Raw genomic sequence first — 21,636 nt, forward strand, 5'->3', positions numbered from 1 at the left:
CCTTGAGGGCTGGAACCATGCATTAGCCACATTTATAGCCTTCACAGGTTCTGATGCATAAAAAGTCTATACTGTGTGAACTCTCCACACTTCCCATCTGTGCCTACTCATGTGGCACTTGCTTACTATCTGGTTATTGGACTCTCTGTGTATATACCTTTTCTTTCCAGGAGTTCAGGAACTTAATTATGGTCACCCTCATATTTCCACATTGCCTATCTCAGTGTCTTGTATGTGGTGACCCAAGGACGAAAGAGTAGATAAAACCAAGGAGGGTCTTGGAATGCAGGAATGGAAAAACCAGACCCTTATCATCCTACCTTCCCCTATGTTGTAACTATTAACAGATTTCAGGTCTTCCTAACCTGTCTCCTCTCCTACCCTATGCTGCTGCTGCTGCTGCTAAGTCGCTTCAGTCGTGTCCAACTCTGTGCAGCCCCATAGACAGCAGCCCACCAGGCTCCCCTGTCCCTGGGATTCTCCAGGCAAGAATACTGGAGTGGGTTGCCATTTCCTTCTCCAATGCATGAAAGTGAAAAGTGAAAGTGAAGTCGTTCAGTCGTGTCCGACTCTAGCGACCCCATGGACTGTAGCCTACCAGGCTCGTCCGCCCATGGGATTTTCCAGGCAAGAGTACTGGGGTGGGTTGCCATTGCCTTCTCCGTCCTACCCCATAGGGAGAAAATATTTGGCTTACTGTTCCCACCCCCCACGCAGTTTATGTGCTTCATCCAATCAGCAAATGACCTGCAGGAGCCCTATCCCACTCCTTGTACCCTGGGTATAAAAGTGGACTAAGGACCCCTATTCAGCATCAGTTCTCCCTTGAGCTGGCCTGCTGTTCTAACACCTTCTCCCACTCTAATAAACTTTATTTCCCTCTCATTCTGTCTCATGTCTGGAAATTCTTTTCCAACCTGTGCCCGGACCATGACATTGCAACTCAATTGTTAATGAATGACTGGAGGGACAAATAAGTAACACATTTTGGAGTGCCAGGAGAAAAAATTACTATGCAAGTTTATATTCAAACTTCATTTTTAATATCTTTCTTTTATTAAAAAAATGAGTTCTTAAAAATTTTTTTTAATTTATTTTTGGCTGCACTCAGTCTTTCTTGCTTTGTGCAGGCTTTCTCTTGTTGTGGCAAGTGGGGCTGCTCAGTTGTGGTTTGTGGGCTTCTCGTTGCAGTGGCTTTTCTTGTTGCAGCTCTCACACTCTAGAGTACAGGCTCAGGGGTCTGGCAAGTGGACTTAGTTGCTCCAAGGTATGTGGTATCTTAGTTCCCAGGCCAGAGATCAAACCCATGTTCCCTGCACTGGTAGGTGGATTCTTAACCATTGCCCCACCAAGGAAGTCCCTAATATCTCTTTCTGACAATAACCATTCTTAAGTAGAGTACAGTCTTCTACAGAATGTGCTTGCCTCTGAGTGTGGGTATTTCAGTGTGCCTACAAGTATATACTGTAAGTATACATATAAGTATATCGTATATAGTACGTATGGGCTTCCCACATGGTGCTAGTGGTCAAGAACCTGCCTGCCAATGCAAGAGACATGAGACACCAGTTCGATCCCTGGGTCATGAAGATCCCCTGGAGGAGGGCACAGCAATGCTTGCCTGGAGAATCTTCAGGGATAGAGGAGCCTAGTGGGCTATGGTCTATATGGTTGCAAAGAGTCAGACGTGACGGAAGTGATTTAGCATGCATGCACATATAGTAAGTACAAACTGTAAGATACACCCTGATAATCTTTGAATCAAATTTTTGTAAAACTGCATGTATTATGGAAGACATTCAGTTGTTATTACCAATCCTTTTTTTCTTGGGCAGGGGAGGGAAAGAAAACATGTTTTGAGTAAATTTTGATTTTCATATGTCAGCTTTACTTAAAACAGTATTCCAGAATACTTTAGGGCTGACACACATCTCTGCCTGCTCATTCTCATGTGAGACCCAACTCTAAGTTTATTGGAAAACCCAGATAATAATAGGACAATGACTCTCAACTTTTATTCCTTTATACCTCTCTATAGAGAACTTTGCTAAGCCAACAGAGGACTTAAAAACATTTACTTTCGGTCTTGAGGAGGAAAATGAAGAAGTCTGTAACCTCGCTAGTGGTGTCAGATTGAAAAACTTGTCACCACCAGCATCATTAAAAGGTAAAGAAAATGTGACCTGGTGTTCATTTTCCAGGACCTAGATTTTCCTCTTGCTTTCTTTAGGATGCTTCAACAAAGGAGAAAGTGAGAGGGTAACAGACAGGAAGGCCAGGGGTCTCCAAACGGAGGAAATAGGCTGCAAGCGTCGGACATTTTTTCTCTCTCTCTTAAGTGGCAGGAGGAAACAAACTACAAGTGTTAGATATTTTTCCCCTTCTCTGTACAAATTTAAAAAGAGGTTTCTTTTAAAATTCTGTGTCGCAGTGACAACACCTGGTTCTACCTGAACTTAACTTTTCTCCAACCTTGAGCTAACCAAGGCATTTTTCTTATGGAAATGTTTTTCTTAAGCTACGTTAATGAACTATGTATTTATCCTAAACTGTCTTCAAGTTGGTTCTGCCTAAGACTCAAAACTGACTTGACAAACCAGTATGTTTTACTCATGAAATATTCTCTTAAGCTATGTTAATAAGGGGCTTCCCTGGTGGCTCAGAGGTTAAAGTGTCTGCTCTGCAATGCAGGAGACCTGGGTTGGATCCCTGGGTCGAGAAGATCCCCTGGAGAAGGAAATGGAAATCCAATCCAGTATTCTTGCCTGAAGACTTCCATGGACAGAGAAGCCTGGCAGGCTACAGTTTTGTGGGGTCACAAAGAGTTGGACACGACTGAGCAACTAACAGACACACACAGTAGCTATATAACATCTGGCTAAAGACTTGCAGGAGAGGCACTCTTTCTGCCCGCTTCTGATATCTATGTCAGAAGCTTTCTCTATCTCTTTTATACTTTAATGAAACTTTATCACACAAAAGCTCTGAGCGATCAAGCCTCGTCACTGGCCCTGGATTGAATTCTTCTCCTCTGGAGGCCAAGAATCCTGGCATCTTGCACAGCTCAGCAACAACCTTTCAAAAGGAAGATAGAAGACTGGCTTTATCTGTTTCATGTTACCTAGGCAATGGGAAGGCTCCATGGTAGGCTTGCTTTTCCTTTTCTAAATAGAAGCCACCTTCCTCCTGTGCATATTCTGGAGTCTGATTTGAACAAGGTTTTATTCAACTGCATAAAAGAATGATGTATAGTACATTTGCAATTAAGCAGAAATGAAATAATGAGAGAGAAAATCTAACACTGATACTTTTTCTCAGCTATCTACTTCTGAAATGACAAACAAGGGAATTTATATCAAGAAGGTACTATTATTCATTTCAAGAGAAACTAATTTCAAGCACTGTTCTAGTATGCATTCAGCTCAAGTCCATGCCTTCTGTGGAATGTTCAAATGTTTAGTAGAAGGATGAGATTTCAAGTTCTCAGTCTTCAAAACAGCATTGTTTGTGTTTCATTCACTATGTCTAATAAAGTAGCAAGGTAGACTAGTTTGGTTTCTTTTAACCAGTATTTTTTTATTGAAGAAGTTGATTTACATACAATGTGTATTAATTTCTACTGTACAACAAAGTTATTTTTGTTATATATATATTTATATATGAAGTATATATATATGTATATTTATATACATATATATATACACAAAATTATATACTTTTTTTTTTAACTGTACTATGTGGCTTGCAGGATCTTAGTTCCTCAACCAGGGATTGAACCCAGGCCATGTCAGTGAAAACCCAGAAACCTAACAAGTATACCTCCAGGGAATTTCCACGGTCTTTTTTCTATTATGGTTTATTATAGGATATTAAATATAGTTCTCTGTGCTATACAGTAGGACCTTGTTTATTCATTCTTCATATAAAAGCTTACATCTGCTATCCCTGCTTACATCTGGACTAGCTTGGTTTCTACAATGTTCTGTGGACAGGTTGAAGAGTTCATATTTTGTCTTGATGTGGGTGATGCAATAGATGGACATACTGGTCAAGAGTCCAGGAAGTTATGTGAGCTTTGATACTCAAGCTTAGATGGAATTGGAGCTAGGAGCTCTCTGCCACTTGGTCTTGATCATAGAGATAATAATGAGTTATCACAAGAATGAAAACTGGGAAAGGTCAGTTTTCATTCCAATCCCAAAGAAAGGCAATGCCAAAGAATGCTCAAACTACTGCACAATTGCACTCAACTCACACGCTAGTAAAGTAATGCTCAAAATTCTCCAAGCCAGGCTTTAGCAATACATGCCCCGTGAACTTCCAGATGTTCAAGTTGGTTTTAGAAAAGGCAGAGGAACCAGAGATCAAATTGCCAACATCTGCTGGATCATGGAAAAAGCAAGAGAGTTCCAGAAAAACATCTATTTCTGCTTTATTGACTATGCCAAAGCCTTTGACTGTGTGGATCACAATAAACTGTGGACAATTCTGAAAGAGATGGGAATACCAGACCACCTGACCTGCCTCCTGAGAAACCTGTGTACAGGTCAGGAAGCAACAGTTAGAACTGGGCATGGAACAACAGACTGGTTCCAAATAGGAAAAGGAGTATGTCAAGGCTGTATATTGTCACCCTGCTTATTTAACTTCTATGCAGAGTACATCATGAGAAATGCTGGACTGGAAGAAGCACAAGCTGGAATCAAGATTGCTGGGAGAAATATCAATAACCTCAGATATGCAGATGACACCACCCTTATGGCAGAAAGTGAAGAGGAACTAAAAAGCCTCTTGATGAAGGTGGAAGAGGAGAGTGAAAAAGTTGGCTTAAAGCTCAACATTCAGAAAACAAAGATCATGGCATCTGGTCCCATCACTTCATGGGAAATAGATGGGAAAACAGTGGAAACAGTGTCAGACTTTTTTGTAGGGGGCTCCAAAATCACTGCAGATGGTGACTGCAGCCATGAATTTAAAAGACACTTACTCCTTGGAAGAAAAATTATGATCAACCTAGACAGCATATTGAAAAGCAGAGACATTACTTTGCCAACAAAGGTCTGCCTAGTCAAGGCTATGGTTTTTCCAGTGGTCATGTATGGATGTGAGAGTTGGACTGAAGAAAGCTGAGTGCCGAAGAATTGATGCTTTTAAATTGTGGTGTTGGAAAAGACTCTTGAGAGTCCCTTGGACTTCAAGGAGATCCAACCAGTCCATTCTGAAGGAGATCAGCCCTGGGATTTATTTGGAAGGAATGATGCTAAAGCTGAAACTCCAGTACTTTGGCTACCTCATGCAAAGAGTTGACTCATTGGAAAAGACTCTGATGCTGGGAGGGATTGGGGGCAGAAGGAGAAGGGGACGACAGAGGATGAGATGGCTGGATGGCATCACTGACTCGATGGACGTGAGTCTCAGTGAACTCCGGGAGTTGGTGATGGACAGGGAGGCCTGGTGTGCTGCGATTCATGGGGTTGCCAAGAGTCGGACACGACTGAGCGACTGAACTGAACTGAACTGAACTCTCACAAGAATAAATGAATGCTGGAGCAGATAAGAGAAATTTTATTGCCAGGAAGTTCCAGGGTAGCTAGCGAAGTAGATAGGGTAGCTAGCGAAGAAGATAGAGAATGACCCACTGGAGAAGTCAGCACAGAACATGGAGTCACGCCCTGCTCCTTTTTATTTTTTTGGCTGCACTGTGCAGTTTGTAGAATCTTAATTCCCCAACCAGGGCTTGAACCCAGGCTTTTGGCAGTGAAAGCCTGGAGACCTAACCACTGAACTGACAGGGAATTCCTGGGTCCTGCCCCTTCTGACCACTGTGGCCTACCATGACCTCTCCTCTCCTCACACACCCCTGTCACATTTTAACATCAAATCAGAACACCTTGAAATTGATCTTATTGCCGTGGCCAATGGGACATGCATATTTTTAGGTCATAGCATCTCCATCTTTTGTACTCCTGAGTGCTATCTGCTAAGTAGGTACTAAGCAAATACTTCTTTTGGCTTAGCTCAACTGGGTATAGTTTTATGAACAAGAACTGTAGAGCTGGACAGTTGTCCATCTCTAGAATGCATTTGATAAAGACAGATGACTAATTCCCAATTTGGGTGGCTTTCTACCTGCAGAAATCTCTCTGGTCCAGCTGGATAGCATGAGCCTGTCCCACCAGATGTTGGTGAGATGTGCTGCTATCATTGGCCTAACCTTCACTACAGAGCTGTTGTTTGAGATTCTCCCTTGTTGGGACATGAAGATGATGATCAATGCCCTGGCAACCCTTGTGGAATCCAACATCTTTGATTGTTTCCAGAATGGCAAGGAGCTCCGAATGGCCCTAGAAAAGAACGCAGCTTCATTTGAGGTGAATTATCGATCCCTTTCTCTGAAGCCACTCATTGAAGAAATGGGTGAGTAGAGCCTGGAAATGAATCATAGTTCCTTCAGTTTAAGGCACATTTTGATAAAGGAATGGATCTGTGTTTTGTAGCAGAGGCTGACTTATTCCATGGTGTCTCTGTCCTCTCTAGACCATGGTGAGGAGGAACAGCTCCGTGAGCTGGAAAGCGAGGTGATTCAGTGCCACATCATTCGATTCTGCAGCCCAGTGATGCAGAAAACAGCCTATGAGCTGTGGTTGAAGGACCAGAAGAAAGCGATGCACTTGAAATGCGCCCGCTTTCTGGAAGAAAACGCCCACAGGTGTGAGCCCTGCCGAAGTGGAGACTTCGTCCCCTTTCATCACTTCGCAGTGGATATCCGGCTCAACACCTTGGACTTGGATACCATTAGGAAGATGGCTAAGTCCCATGGATTTCGAAGTAAACTTTTTTCATTCCTAATTAGTCCTAATTATTCCTGGGGAAAACAAAGGCAAGACCTAGAAGGAGTAGATCTAGACCATGAGGGTTTCAAGTCCTCTTCTGGCTCAGACGCCACAAATGATGAGACTTAAGCAGTGTAGGTGAGTGAGGCAGGGAGAGCTGAGGAGTGTACACGCAACTGAGTTGGCAGAATCAATCTCACTGTGAGACTGTCAGGGTGGATATGGGGATAAGGACTCATAGAAATGAGGTATGACCGGAGCTCAAATTATAATTTCCAAAGGGGTAAAACAGACAATCACATCAAGGGGTGGAACCCAAGGAGGGGAGCATGACCCAAGAGGGAGTAATGTTTCTTGGCAGATAAGAATGCTGTTGCTCTGTGTAGTTTGAAACAAGGTTCCAGTAGAAAAGGAGTAAGAGTGGTAGAGAATTAGCCAGGACTAAACAGATCAGGGTCCCAGAAAAGAGGGCTTGGGTTCAGGACAGGGATTCATGGCGTTAAAATTTGTACCAAGTACTTAGATACAATGAATGTTACAATCCAAAGTGAGGCAAATAGATGAACGTACAGACAAATAAAATATACAAAGGAAATAGTTGAAAATCAGTTATTATCTTGGATCCTTCATCCACAATCAAGACATGAAATGAGGAAGAATGTGGAGAGGGCTAGGATTTGTGGGGAGATTTGGCAAGAACTGAGGAGTAACTATGTACCCCCAAGTGGGTTACTTCCTTCATCACCCCAACCCTAGGAAGATGTCTCCTTTGAAATTGGTTTGAGGACACAGAAAACCTCATACCTAATGAAGCCAAAGTGCCCTGTGGCTGAAACAGGATCAACCTGCCCTCCCCAAGTTTGGGAAAGGATTTATTTATCCCATAAATCAGATATAACTCACCTGGGAGAAAAAGTCAGTCTGCTGCCATTTTAAGTTGCTCCCAAGAGTACCCCTAAGAGTGTGAGAAGACCCCTAGTAGTGGACTGCTGGAATAAAGCAAACATTAAGAGAGCAGGCAATGGAGAGCTAAAGAAGATGCATGACCAGATCAAGGTAGCTTCAGTGAAGGGTCCCAACGTAGGGCTACAGTCAAAGCACCAGTGAAAGTATTCATAGGAAAGAGTTGACTGACAGAGATAAAAGGGAAAGAATATTCCAGACTCTCTGGAATCAGTAAGTCTTACTTTACAAATACATATATAATATAAATACGTATGTTTTAATTAACTTACTTATTTGGTGAGGAGTAAAATCAGCTGGCAGCTAGCGGACAGGTCAATTGGAGCAGAGCTGGTCTTCAGCAGGCTGGCTAGGGCCACCAGAGAGAACAACTTGAGTTATTTCAGGTTCTGCAATGTACCATAACTTTTACTCTGGAGCATATACGATGGGATGTCTCTGAGAAATGTCTGCTGATGTCCATTCATCAGCACCTTCAGCTGAGTGAGGCTAGGGCTCAACTATTTCCCTTATCAGAATTTTTCACCTATTTAGAAGGGTATCAACTAGATATCTTTAAAGACATTTTTTAGATTTCCTGAAAGTTTTACCATAAAAATAATAGTCCCAAGACCTACTGCCCTGCATTCGTATGTTCAGTAGTTCTTCTCATTTTTTTTTTAAGATTTTTTTTATTTTTTTGGTGTGGATCATTTTCAATGGTTATATATGGATATGAAAGTTGGACCATAAAGAAGGTTGAGCACCAAAGAATTGATGCTTTCAAATTGTGGTGCTGGAGAAGACTCTTGAGAGTCCTTGGAGTGCAAGGAGATCAAACCAGTCAATCCTAAAGGAAATCACCCTGAATATTCATCAAAAGGACATCAGGGATGCTAAGCTCCAATACTTTGTCCACGTGATGCAAAGAACTGACTCATTGGAAGAAACCTTGATGCTGGGAAAGATTGAGGGCAGGAGGAGAAGGGGGCAACAGAGGATGAGATGGTTGGATGGCATCACCAACTCAATGAACATGAGTCTGAGCAAAATCTGGGAGATAGTTAAGGACAGGGAAGCCTGGTGTGCTGCAGTCCATGGGGTCACAAAAAGTCAGAGAGGACTTAGCCACTGAATAGCAACAAAATTTTTAAAGTCTTTTATTGAATTTGTTACAATATTGCTTATGTTGTTTTTGTTGGCCATGAGGCATGTGGGATCTTAGCTCTCCAACCAGGGATGGAACCTGTACCCCCTGCTTTGGAAGGTGAAGTCTTAACTGCTGGACCGTGAGGAAAGTCACAAGGGCAAATATGTTTAACTTAGCTCTTCTTTCTAGTCATTACCTCCTTATGCTAAGTGATATGTTAATGCTGCTTTTAAAAAAATCAAATTCTGACATCACCTGTTTTAGTCTTGCTATGGTAGGTGAAAATCTAACTTGATTACACCACTCTTGGGCACCTCTCTCCCAATGTTGTTATAGCACTATCATTAGATAAATGAATCCAGTATCTACATTATTAAGACTATGTAACTGCTGTTATAGAACTAAGTAATATACTGTAAATAGATTTCTTAAAAAAAAGTTTATTTTTCCTAGAGTTTTTATGAAATTTTCTTTTTGCAATGTCTTTGCTATAATATCCTGTTTCAGTCTTGGCTGAAAGACAAAAACAAAGACATTTGTTATCTCCAAATCTCCCCTAAGTGTGAGGTATGCTTTTAAGTAATATTGGAGAAGGGCATGTTAATATCATACGAGTTTCAAGAACACAGCACTAGGTATGAATCAGTGAAGAAGTTGATTCCCTTTTCAATTCTCTGTCAATCCTGACATCCTTCCTAAAAACTTATTTTCTAAGTTTTGATCCATTCTAAGGATGGACAGCCCACGGGCTCCCTCCTGGGTTCTTTCCTTCCACTTGCTCCACCTAATTCTTCAGGGACCACTCCTCTTATTCCTTTGATCTTCTCAATATGCAATTTTCTCATTCAACATTTCATTTACTCATTTAGTAAATATTTATTGAGTTTCTTATATGTGCCAGAGGTTGTTCTAGGCACATCGATAGAGCAGAAGGAGCCAGCAAAATGGGCAGCCAATGACGAAAGAAATCAAGGGAATGGGTGTTACAGAAGCTGGTAAAAGCAAGGAGAGGTCAGTTGTTGCAAATGCTGCCAAGAGGTATAATGAGATGCAGACAAAGATGTAATGTTTGGATCTGGCAACTTGTTTTTACTGGTAACTCTAACAAGAAAGTTTTAGAGGAGTAGGAGGATAAAGGCATAATTCAGTTTATTCAGCTTCTATTCACTAGAGATGAACTAGACGGCAACTAGGAAAGTAAAAGTCACTCAGTCATGTCTGATTCTTTGCAACCCCATGGACTATACAGTCCATGGAATTCTCCAGGCCAGAATACTGGAGTGGGTAGCCTTTCCCTTCTCCAGGGATCTTCCGAACTCAGGGATCAAACTCAGGTCTTGCACATTGCAGGCAGATTCTTTACTAGCTGAGCCACCAAGGAAGCCCAAGAATACTGGAGTGGGTAACCTATCCCTTCTCCAGAGGATCTTCCCGCCCCAGGAATGGAACCGGGGTCTCCTGCATTGCAGGCAGATTCTTTACCAACTGAGCTATCAGGGAAGCCAGACAGCAGACTAGGAGAGGTGGACAAATCAATCCTTACACAGTATGATAAAGGATGATGATAGAGGCTGATTGGGGTCATTGGACACACAAGTTTGGGCACTAACTCGAAGGGGCAAAGGCACAGAAGGTTTTCAGAAGAAGGTGGTAGTAGATACTCAGACTGCATTTTATAAACTGAAAGATCTGTGGAGTAATGCATTTATCTTGGAGTCTGGAGACCTCTATCACTAACAGATCTGAGACAAGTCCCTTCTACTCTCTAGGATTCTTCCATCTCCTCGAATGGAGAAGTGGCTAGATTCAACAATCCTCATTTGTTTTCTGTTTTAAGATCTTTATGGAATTTTCTAACCTATTGCAGTCTGGATAGACTGAAGGTTTTAAATTCAAGACTCTCTGCCCTTAAGTTAGTCCCCTTTTGAGGGTATTCCATTAAATGTCAATTTCTCTGTTAGAAGCTGACATCATTTTCTTCAGCATCATTAATTTATACTTTGAGTTGTGCTTAGTCACTTCAGCATGTCCAGCTCTTTGTGACCCCATGGGCTGCAGCCTGCCAGGTTCCTCTGATCATGGGGATTCTCCAGGCAAGAATACTGGAGTGGGTTGCCATGCCCTCCTCCAGGATACTTTTAGTAAATTCTGATTGTGTTATCATCTAAAACAAACCCCACTATTTCAGTGGGTTCACACAATAGAATGATAGTTTTTTTCTGTCCAGGTAATGATCCAATGAGCATTTTGACAATAAGCCTTATTTACAGTCAGTCAGGGACCCAGGCTCCTTCTGTGCTGTGGGTTTGCTATCCCTTAGATCTCCACAAATAATTTGTTTTCCTGTGAGAGGACAAGGTGGTGAAGATATCTAACCATCTCAGTTCAGAGGTGACATATGTTATTTCTGATGGAATCCCATTTTTAAACTTAACACATGGCTTCACTTACGAGTGAATGAAGAGTGAATGTAATAGGAGGAAATTCCATGGTGGTCCTGTGGTTAGGACTCACTCGGTGCTTTCACTGACATGGGCTTGGAACTGAGATCCTGCAAGCTGCACAGCATGACAGGGACCAAAAAGGAAAAAGAAAAAGATGCAAAAGGACTGAGAAATGTAGATCCTGGCTAGGCAACAACAATTTTATTGTGGAAAGGGAACAGGAAGCTTCAGTATACCTTAGACATCTCTGCCACGTGATCATTTCAACAACTGATACAACTCACTTGTTTGTTTATTTTCCAGCTGAAGAAGAGATCACTTTTTCAAGAACAGAGACTTCTAAGAAATCTGAAATATTTTCTGAAAATCTCAGGTACAGTCATCTATAATTGTTTAGAAAATAGAGCATGAACAATTGGCATTAAATTCAGACCGTTGTTAGAATCATTTGTTTGGTCAGTACTCTGGCTCTTTAAGGCACAAGTCAGAGGGTTATGTTTTAAGTCTAATCAGTCATTATGTAACCGAGCAGGATCGTGGTGGGTCCTTCCCAAGACAGACCGCAGCACCTCACAGCACCCCATGTCCTCTGCTGTATGTAACTCCTTTCTGAAAATACGCAGATAGTAGTATCTGATTCATACTTCCTGAGTTATTTTACAGATGCTAAAACCTACCAAATGGAGGAAATCTACATTAGATTTTCTTTTTTTTTTTTTTGTCCACACTGTGTGGCATGTGGGATCTTATTTCCCTGACCAGGGATGGAACCTGAGCTCCCTGCAGTGGAAGCTCAGAGTCTAAACCACTATACCACCAGGGAAGTCCCTACATTAGGTTTTCTTATCTTGCTCTTTTATTTGTTTTAAAAGATATTTTCATATCAAATCCTATCTATATCTACAAGTTATTACTCCTATTTATTTCTGCATTTGGACAGTTCTGAAGAAATAAGAGAAAAGATCTTGAGTTTCTTTGATAACATTATAACAAAAATGAAGATGTCTGAAGATAACGTCATCCCTTTGGAATCGTGCCAGTGTGAGGAGATCCTAGAGATTGTCATCATGCCTCTGGCTCACCATTTTCTTGCTTTGGAAGAAAACAACAAAGCCTTATATTACTTCCTAGAACTTGTGTCTGCTTATCTCGTCTTGGGTGACAACTATATGGTAAGCTGTTTCTACCCAGATCACCTCCATCCTTGAGACAACTTACAGACCAGAGAGCCAGAAGGGAAGCTCTAGTTTTTGTTTTGTTTTGTTTTGTTTATTGCTTCGTGTTCTTGATTCCTGCCAGTAGCCTCTTCCTTTGAAAATCAAATTGCTCAGAGGGCAAATGACCTGAGATTGAAGAAAGTCAGAACAAACCGCAACTACCATTCTACATTATATTGCCCCCTTTAAAAACTTGCTATGGATTGTCTACGTATATGAGACTCTGGTCTCAACTCTTCAGTTTCAGCAGAGACTTCCTCAGTAATGTCCCAGATGCATTTGCCCTCTGTCTTCCCCAAATATCTGTCAGCACAATACCTATAGGTCTTTGAATAAGAACAAATCTAGTTTTACTCTTGTGATCTCTGAAGGGGCTCACTCACTTTGGTTTTCATGTAATTTGTGCTAAATTATCATACATACCTTTAGGCTACCAAAGCACTAGTGAATGCTTCTCCAGGATAACTGTAAATAAGTTTCAGGGCAATACGCCCTTAGAAATGTGGGGATTTGATACATATAATTAAATGAAAGAATTCATTGTTAAGTTGGGAAGCCCTGAACTGAATAAAGATAAGCAGGTTTCTGTACTACCGATATTCAGAGCCTTTATATGCTAAGATGCACAGAAATCTCCTGGAGGGTTGGGCTAGGACTGGGACATATTATTTCTCTTAAACTTATTTGACCTTAGATCACTTTTCATAGAGTAGCTGGCTGGACTAAGCTTCCATGAACTCATTTGAGGAAATGTCTTTCTGGGCCTTGCTTCATCTGACTTCCAGCCAGCTTCAGGAAAAGCTTCCCACACCTGAGTAGTCGTGGTTGCCACCCTTCATGCCTGAACTGGTGGACCGATCCAAATTTTATAGTGGTGGCCTAATTAACCCCTACATCTTAGATTTATATAAGATTTTTAAATTAAACTATTAAAAATGTCAGTAAGCTCTGGTTCTCTCAAGTATTTTGAAGGAAAGCCTTCAAAATATAATATGTATTTTATACACATATGTGAAGAAGAGGGTGATGTGGCCAGTGAATCCCAGAAAGAGAAGGTTTAGGTAGCCTTGGGGGCCAACTTGCTGAGCCTGTGCTCACCCTCCTCTCACTCTACAGGGAGTGATGAATGTTCAGGAAAACAATGATTGGAAGCAGAGCCTAAAGCAGGGTCCCACAATGTGCCATTTGCATCCCCCTCTCCCAGCAAAGAAACCTTGTCTCCCTTTCAGCCTTCTACACATACCACTTAGACTGCATGAGACCTGGGGACGTTGTCTCACCTTATTTTACTCTTCAAGTCTGAGCTTGCCTTTGTGTTCACATGTGCCAAGGCTCTCTTAATGATGTTTCATTGAAGATGAAGTGACAAAGGTTGTTCAGGGCCTTAACTTTCTCTTCTACCTCCCAAAGATGGCCCTGACCAGAAAAAAAAATAAAATGGAAACAGTCCATGATTCATTCCATAAGTAGAGACTGGCCTTCATGGATGTGGGGATGGTCTCAGGAGCCATGAGAACATAGGTGCAAATAGGGGACTTGGGGATGGAATTACTCAAAGAGGGAAACTGCCCTGGGGAAAACTTCAGGTAAGATGTCTTATATGACAACATGAGGAAAGGAGGAGATTTCTAGATTCATCTTCTAGAATGAGAGATTCAGTGACCAAGATAGACATGAAGGTGATATGTATCTTCAGCAGGAACTTTCTCCACCCCTCCTTTTTGATCAGAGGCTAAAGGTAGAGATGGAATCGGGAGCTGGAGTGGTCCTGACTCTCTTCCTTCAGTGGAGTTTGGGGCAATGGCCCCTGTGGTCCTGATCCCTGTTGACTCAGTACTTTTACTCCTTGTGCTGGTTGCAGGCTTATCTATATTTGAATGAGGGAGAGAGGTTGCTGAAAATTCTCAAGAAGGACAAATCTTGGAGTAAAACTTTTGAATGGGCCACCTTTTTTACCCTCAAAGGTCAGGTAAGAAATCATTAGAAATGTGATTAATCTGTTATTTATCACTGGGGCTTTATATAGAAGAAGTAATAGAAGTCATCCCTATACTTTCTACATCCTCCTCTCATCCTCTGCCACAGATCTTTTCCAGGACTCCGGAATCCCAAGCCCTGGGACTCAAACCTCCTTACCATCACTTTCTGCAGCAAGATCTTCCTTAGCCTCTCAGTGAAAGCTTTATGAAATATTTTTTGTAACAACCTCCAAAATAGGGACAGGAATAAGGAAATATTTTCTCAGAGGTAGATGATGAACAATGAGGATGCAAAATCCTAGTCATTCAACCATCCTTCCATAGATATATCCAAGAAACATTTCAGATTGTGCCAAGCACAGGGGGATTTTGTTCCTAGGCTTTAAATTACTTAAAAAAAAAAATTCCTAAATTACGTATGTTTGGAACATATAAACCAAGCTTGGAATCATTGCCTTTTTCTTTCCTTTCTTCCCTTTTCTTCTCCTTCTAGGTCTGTTTCAACATGGGCCAGATGGTGCTTGCCAAAAAAATGCTGAGGAAGGCTCTGAAGTTCCTCAATAGAATCTTTCCTTACAACTTAATCTCCTTGTTTCTCCAAACTCGGGTTGAAAAAAACAGACACTTTCATTATGTGAATCAGAATCAACAGGCCCAAGAGAGCTCACCCCCAGGGTAAGGAAAGAGCTACAGAGAGCTAGGGGTCTCATCTCACTCCCCAGAAGGAGAGAAACCTACACATCATCCAACAGTCCCGAAAGAGCAGGCCCCTATCAGGCGCAAGGAGTCCAGGTGGCTCGCTAGTGAGGGAGAGGTGGCGGGCTCCCAGGCCAGGGCTGGGTTGCCTCAGAACAACTTAACAAGCAGCTTTTGCCCAAAGGAGTTCAGGTGACAAAAACATAAAGGAGCCTTTTGCAAGATGAACTTCAGTGCCTCCCCTACTCATCTCACCCACTAACCCTTGGCCATCCATGTTTCAGTGGGAATCTGCACCACCTGTTCCTAGAGCGTCAGTCAAAAGTCATCTTCCAAATCAGTGCTAAAACCCTGGGTATTGTCCTTGCCCCAGAGAAAAATGGCAGGTCCCGAAGACATCTGCTAAAATTAAAAATGGCCCACCCATTTTTGTATCTCCATTGATAGAAAATCTGTGAGTTACAGAGGGTATCTATCGATCAAGATTATACCACTAAGATCTGTACATTTCAACATGTAAATTTTATCTATAAAAGAACTACAAAGAATGAGGTGGTGTAGGGGAGGGATACAGTGAGTAAAAGAACAGATGCAATGATAATGTTGATAGTTGTTGGAGCTGAATGCTGGGTACATGTACCTCATATTTTTCTGTTTTATTGTGTATGTTTAAAATTTTCCATGTCAAACTTTTTATAATATATTCTACCTACCTAGGGATTCATACCAAAAGAGGTGTCACCTAGCTGGGGATCTGGAGAACTGACAGATGATCTGTTCCACCTCGGGAGAGGCCGGTAGCAATATTCCTACAGGTTCTGCCTGAGATACAAATATCTACGTCTATGAGCAAATGGCTGCAATCCTTTTGCAACCTCACCAAAAACTGCCTTCCCCAGTTTCCTGAAAGTGTTCTCTTGACTGGGGTAGGGTGGAGGGGGACAAGGTTGGAAATGAGGTGGAGCTGAGTCCCTTTGCAGGTTGGAGTCAGGCTCCTGAGAATCTAAAGCCTGCTGCCTCAGAGGACGCCAGGAGAGAGGGGGGGCAGGGAGAGGCTCAGCAGAGATCTCTCTAAGAGATAAGAGAGAATTGAAGTTTGGGTCACAGAGAGTTGTCAGATGAAATAAAGGATGCCTAGTTAAATTTGAAGTTCAGATCAATAATGAATGATTTTTTTGTTTAGTATACATTATATCACACAAGATATTTAAGGCATATGCATTTTAAAAGAATTGTTTTGAAATTCAGATTTAACTCGGCATCCTATATTTTCATTCCCTAAATCCAATAAGCCTAATATACAGCCCCATTTTGTAAAAGGAATAAGAAGTACCTGCACAAGAGGAGAAGGTAAAAAATTGATGATCAGGAAGAAAGTACAGAGCTTAAAACGCTCTCCAGTCAAAAGGTTCTCATCTCAAAAATAAGGACGCAAAGAAATATCTTTAATGTCAGAGTTTCCATAGTTTCATGAACTCCCTGTTATAAGGGATTTTACATTCTCCATGTTTCCTTAGAACCTTTAAAAAATAATTTCCACAACAGAATGAATGTTGTCAGTGTCTAAACTGAGAGTACCTGGAGTTCTTCATTACGAATCTCTAGGATAGGGACTTCCCTGCTGATCCACAGTCTAAGGCCCTGTATCCCAGTACAGGGGGGCCTGGGTTTGATCCCTGGTCACGGAACTAGATCCCACATGCTGCAACTAAACTAAGACCATGTACAGCCAAATAAACATTTTTTTTTTTTTTTTTAAGAATCTCTAGGATATCTTTATTCCTTCTCAACTTTATTTAAAATCTCTTTTTTGATAGTTATTTATAATTATATTTTGTTTTCTTGGCTTTGTTAAATTACTAATATTGTAGCCAGTTTAGGGTCCCATTTTTATCACAAACAGAAAAGATTGGGGGCTACATTATCAATTAAATGATTTGTGGAGGCTGAGACTGAGTCCCCAAACATTCTCGGTAGGTGGTCAGTCATCCTTTCCTTGAATAATTCCAGCACAGGAAGTTCACCATCTCCTGCGACATTCCATCCCATAGTCAGAATGTGTTTTAGTCCATCTGGACTGCTATGACAAAGTGCCTCAGGCTGGGTAGCTTATTAACAGCAGATTATTGCTCACAGTTGTGGAGGCTGGGAGTCTGAGGCCCTAGTGGCAGTACAGCGAGGCCAGGGCCCTCTTAAGACTTCTTGTCATATCCACACTTGGTGGAAAGGGGCCAGGAACTTTTATAAGAGCTCTAATCCCATTCAGGAGGGTTCCACGAATCATAACCTAATCGTGTCCTAAAGGCCCCACTACTAATCCTGTTGCTTTTTAGGAGTTAGAATTCAAACTTGGGGGGATGAATTCAGACCACAGCAGAATGGATTTGTGTAAAGTACTAGTTTCATTTGTTGAGCTAAGACCTAGGTCCTGACAGCAGTGTGTATAGGAGATGACACCCTGGACTGGCTAGGCTGGAGGTGGAGCTGCAGTCCTGGCATTGTTACATTCTAGTGCTGTTACTTTTACTTAATTACTTAAACTGAGTCTCACTCTCTGCTTATGTAAAATGGGATTAATTATTCCTTCCTTTCTTATGGAGTCGTCCTCAGACACAAATGAGATAAAATTATATAAATGTGCTTTTTAAATAATTTCACTTAAATGGCAGTGACCTGACAGGGCCCAGGTCTTATATATAACTAAATTATAAATAAATTTATAGATGTAAATAAAATGATTTACATCTGTGCTCTTACATATAAATAAATTATCTTAATTAATCATCACAAAGCATTATGGTTTCCATTGTGCAGTGGAGAAAATAGGCTTCATAAAAACTAATATGCATGTACAACAAGGTCCTACCATATTGCACAAGGAACTATATTCAATATTCTGTGATATATCACAATGGAAAAGAATATTTTAAAAAATAATGTATATATATGTGTGTGTGTGTAATTGAATCAGTGCTATACAGCAGATATTAACACAACATTTGTAAATCAACTGTACATCAATAAAAAATATTTCTTGCTGAAACTGAAAAAAAATTAATATGCATGTTAATTTACATGTAGGGCTTCCCTGACAGCTCAGTTGGTAAAGAATCTGCTGGCAACGCAGGAGACCCAGGTCCGATTCCCGGGTTGGGAAGATCCGCTGGAGAAGGGATAGGCTACGCATTCCAGTATTCTTAGGCTTCCCTGGTGGCTCAGCTTGTAAAGAATTTGCCTGCAATGAGGGAGACCTAGGTTCCATCCCTGGGTTGGGAAGATCCCCTGGAGAAGGGAAAGGCTACTCATTCCAGTGTTTGGGCCTGGAGAATTCCATGGACAGTACAGTCCATGGGGTCACAAAGAATCAGGCACAACATGTAAACTTAAGTTTAAGTAAGGGAAACAGGCCTCAAACTCAAGTCTATTCAGACCCCCAAGCCGATACTGAGGACTCTGCACCTGTGCTTCCCTCAAGTATGTTGGTGATGATACCTTTTCCTTTTGTCCCGTGTGTGTTCTTTAATAGGAAGAAGAGGCTGGCACAGCTTTACCAGCAAACCACTTGTTTCTCCTTGCTGTGGCAAATCTATAGCTTGAATTTCTTTTTCCACTACAAGTATTATTGTCACCTGGCAGCTCTGATGCAAGTGAATACTGCACTGGAAACTCAAGAGGATTTCCAGGTAGGGTCTTTTTATAGCTGCTTCTTATGTATCTGAATCTCACTTAGAGAGAAAAGCCGGATGAAACCCAATCAAAATTCAAAATAATGAAGGTATAATAATTTTTGTTCTGCCGAGGCCCACAGTTGTCAAACATTTTGATCCCAGAATCCCCTTATACTTTTAATCATTGAGGACCTCCAGTAGCTTTTTATGGGCTTCCCAGGTGGCTCGGTGGTTAAAGAATACGCCTGCAATGCAGGAGATGCAGGAGACATAGGTTTGATCCCTGGGTTGGAAACATCCCCTGGAGAAGGGCATGGTAACCCATTCCAGTATTCTTGCCTGGAGAATCCCATGGACAGAGGAGCCTGGTGGACTGCAGTCCATAGGGTCATAGAGTCGGAAGTGACTGAGCATGCATGCAATGCTTTTTATGTGGGTTTGTATATTTCTATGGGTTTATATACTTTTATATGGGTTCATACATTTATATAGGTTGTATCTACTGATATTGCCATATATGAAACAAAAACTGAGGTACTTTAAAAATATTTGGGGGGACTTCCCTGGCAGTCCAGTGGTTAAGACTCCATGCTTCCACTGCAGGAGGCACAGGTACCATCCCTGGTCAAAGAACTGGGATCCTACTTAAAAAAAAAAAAATTAAAGAAAATAAACCAATGACATATGAATATAATTAACATTTTCATTGGAAAAAAATGCTATTTCCCCAAACAAAAAATTTAGTGAGAATGGCATGTATTATATTTTTGCAAATACCTTAATGTCTGATTTCACAGAAGACAGGCTAAAATCTCAATCTGCTTCTATCTTCACTTCTTTGTAATATCACCTGATTCTCTCCTGGAAAACTCCACATTGTACACATAAGAGGATGAAGGTGAAAAAGAAAATGTAAAAGGATAATTCTTTTTAAAAAGATAAAATCATTCATGCCAAAGTTAGGACTCTGTGCTCGCACCTCTCACTGCCTCAGCTCAATCTTTGGTCAAGGAACTAAAATCCCATAAGCTGCACAAAATGGCCAAAACAAAAAAATGTAAAAGAGCACACATCAAAGGTTTTATTGAGCTCATTAAAATTAGTGAGAGAACTAGTAAGATGTTACAACTGGTTCCCAGGAGAATTTAATTTATGAATGTATACAAAACTAGTCAAGCCACAGAGCAGGAATAAAATCACTTATATTCCACCAAACATTTATATTTCTATGAAAAAGAATCATTTACATTATTACCAGTTTTCTATAGTATACAGAATTGTAAAGTAGCCCAATGACAGTGGAAAGCAGAGGTTACCTTGGTAAGTAAGCTGGACAGGACACATTTTTATTTTGTTTTGTTTTATTTTGGCCCATTTCAAATTCTTTCACTATTTTTCCTGACCCAAATCTCTTGATGTTATGCAATTAGCTTTGATCTCTTCACACCCTGAGTTCCTAGAATGGTGTCTGCCATGTAGTAGGTACTCAACAAATATTTTTTTGAATGAAATGCTTTACTTCTCCTTCATCCTTGGGGCTATCTCCTAAAAGTGTGGTGGAGTAAGGGGCAGGGAAGACATAAAAGGGAAAAGTCAAAATTGGAAAGTGAATCAAAAGATGCTTGCTAACAACATGGCTGTGACCGAGGCCAGAAGAGGAGGGAAAATCTCCCCTGGGTGTTCAAAGCAGATGAGGTGCTCTGTGTAGGATAACAGTGAGAAACAGAATGGGTACCAGGAGAGTAGTTTCCAGGGCTTCCCCAGTGGTCCAGTGTTTAAGAATCTGCCTGCCAGCGCAGGGGCCACGCGTTCAATCCCTGGTCTGGGAAGAGTCCACATGGGGCAGAGCCACTAAAAGCCCATGGGCTACAGCTACTGGAGCCTGTGTTCCTAGAGCTTGGACTGCACAAGAGACGCCCCGGCAATAGAAGCCAGTACACTGCAACATGGAGTAGCCCCTGCTCACCACAGCTAGAGAAAGTGCATGCACAGCAATGAAGACCCAGTGCAACCAAATGTTCATAAAGACAAAAAATAGTAATAAAAAATAAAAGAAAATAATTATTTAAGAAAAGACCGAGAGAGAAGTTTCTAGGACTCTACATGTATCTGTGGTGTGATTACTAGCAAATCACATAACCTGTAGCTTTATATTTTCCCCATAAAGTGAAGCAGTTGGCCTCAATTCTCTTGGTCCAAATCTGAGAAGAACTAGGCTTTATTATAGATCTGATTTCTCATCTCTCTCACCCGCCCTGCCCCGTTTCCTCCCTTCTGGCCTCATTGTCTTGAAACACGTTCTAAACGAGGAATAAAGGAATTCCCTAAATGCCTCCAGACCATTCTACCATGCGAGGTTCTGTCTTTCTTCTCTTTGTATTTTTCAAAATAGTTTATATGTATTCTGAGCTTTGTGGGAGTTTTGGTGTTTTTCTTTTTAGTAGTAAACTGTGTCTGTAGCAGGGACTCTCTTCAGCCTTCTCTAAATATTTCTATCTTGGAGCAACTTTATCATTTTTAAAGAGCTGTTTAAAGAGTAACAAACTTCTCATACATCTCCCAATTAAGTTCAGAACTAATCCTTACTTTTTTTTTTGAAAGCAAACAAAACCAAATCAACCTTTCTTTATTAAATAACGAAAGTAATACATGCTTGTTATAACACTAAATTAAACATCACAGAAATGCATAAAATACAAAGTTCCTC

The 21,636-nt window shown here is 41.2% G+C and overlaps 1 protein-coding gene across 4 annotated transcripts in view; it reads left to right on the plus strand.

The window, feature by feature from the left end:
- Positions 1-21,636, plus strand: part of ADCY10 (adenylate cyclase 10) — an 81,560-nt gene that overhangs the window by 47,211 nt on the left and 12,713 nt on the right. For all 4 annotated transcript variants that reach the window (XM_006051650.4, XM_044944086.2, XM_044944087.2 and 1 more), the window contains 8 exons: positions 2,039-2,167; positions 6,136-6,417; positions 6,538-6,828; positions 11,673-11,742; positions 12,310-12,541; positions 14,448-14,555; positions 15,059-15,240; positions 18,788-18,944. In XM_006051650.4, coding sequence (XP_006051712.4) covers positions 2,039-2,167; positions 6,136-6,417; positions 6,538-6,828; positions 11,673-11,742; positions 12,310-12,541; positions 14,448-14,555; positions 15,059-15,240; positions 18,788-18,944 — 1,451 coding nt within the window. The remainder of the gene's footprint in view (positions 1-2,038; positions 2,168-6,135; positions 6,418-6,537; positions 6,829-11,672; positions 11,743-12,309; positions 12,542-14,447; positions 14,556-15,058; positions 15,241-18,787; positions 18,945-21,636) is intronic.

The sequence above is a fragment of the Bubalus bubalis genome, chromosome 6 (assembly GCF_019923935.1).
Source record: "Bubalus bubalis isolate 160015118507 breed Murrah chromosome 6, NDDB_SH_1, whole genome shotgun sequence".
In the NCBI taxonomy this organism is placed as follows: Eukaryota; Metazoa; Chordata; class Mammalia; order Artiodactyla; family Bovidae; genus Bubalus; species Bubalus bubalis.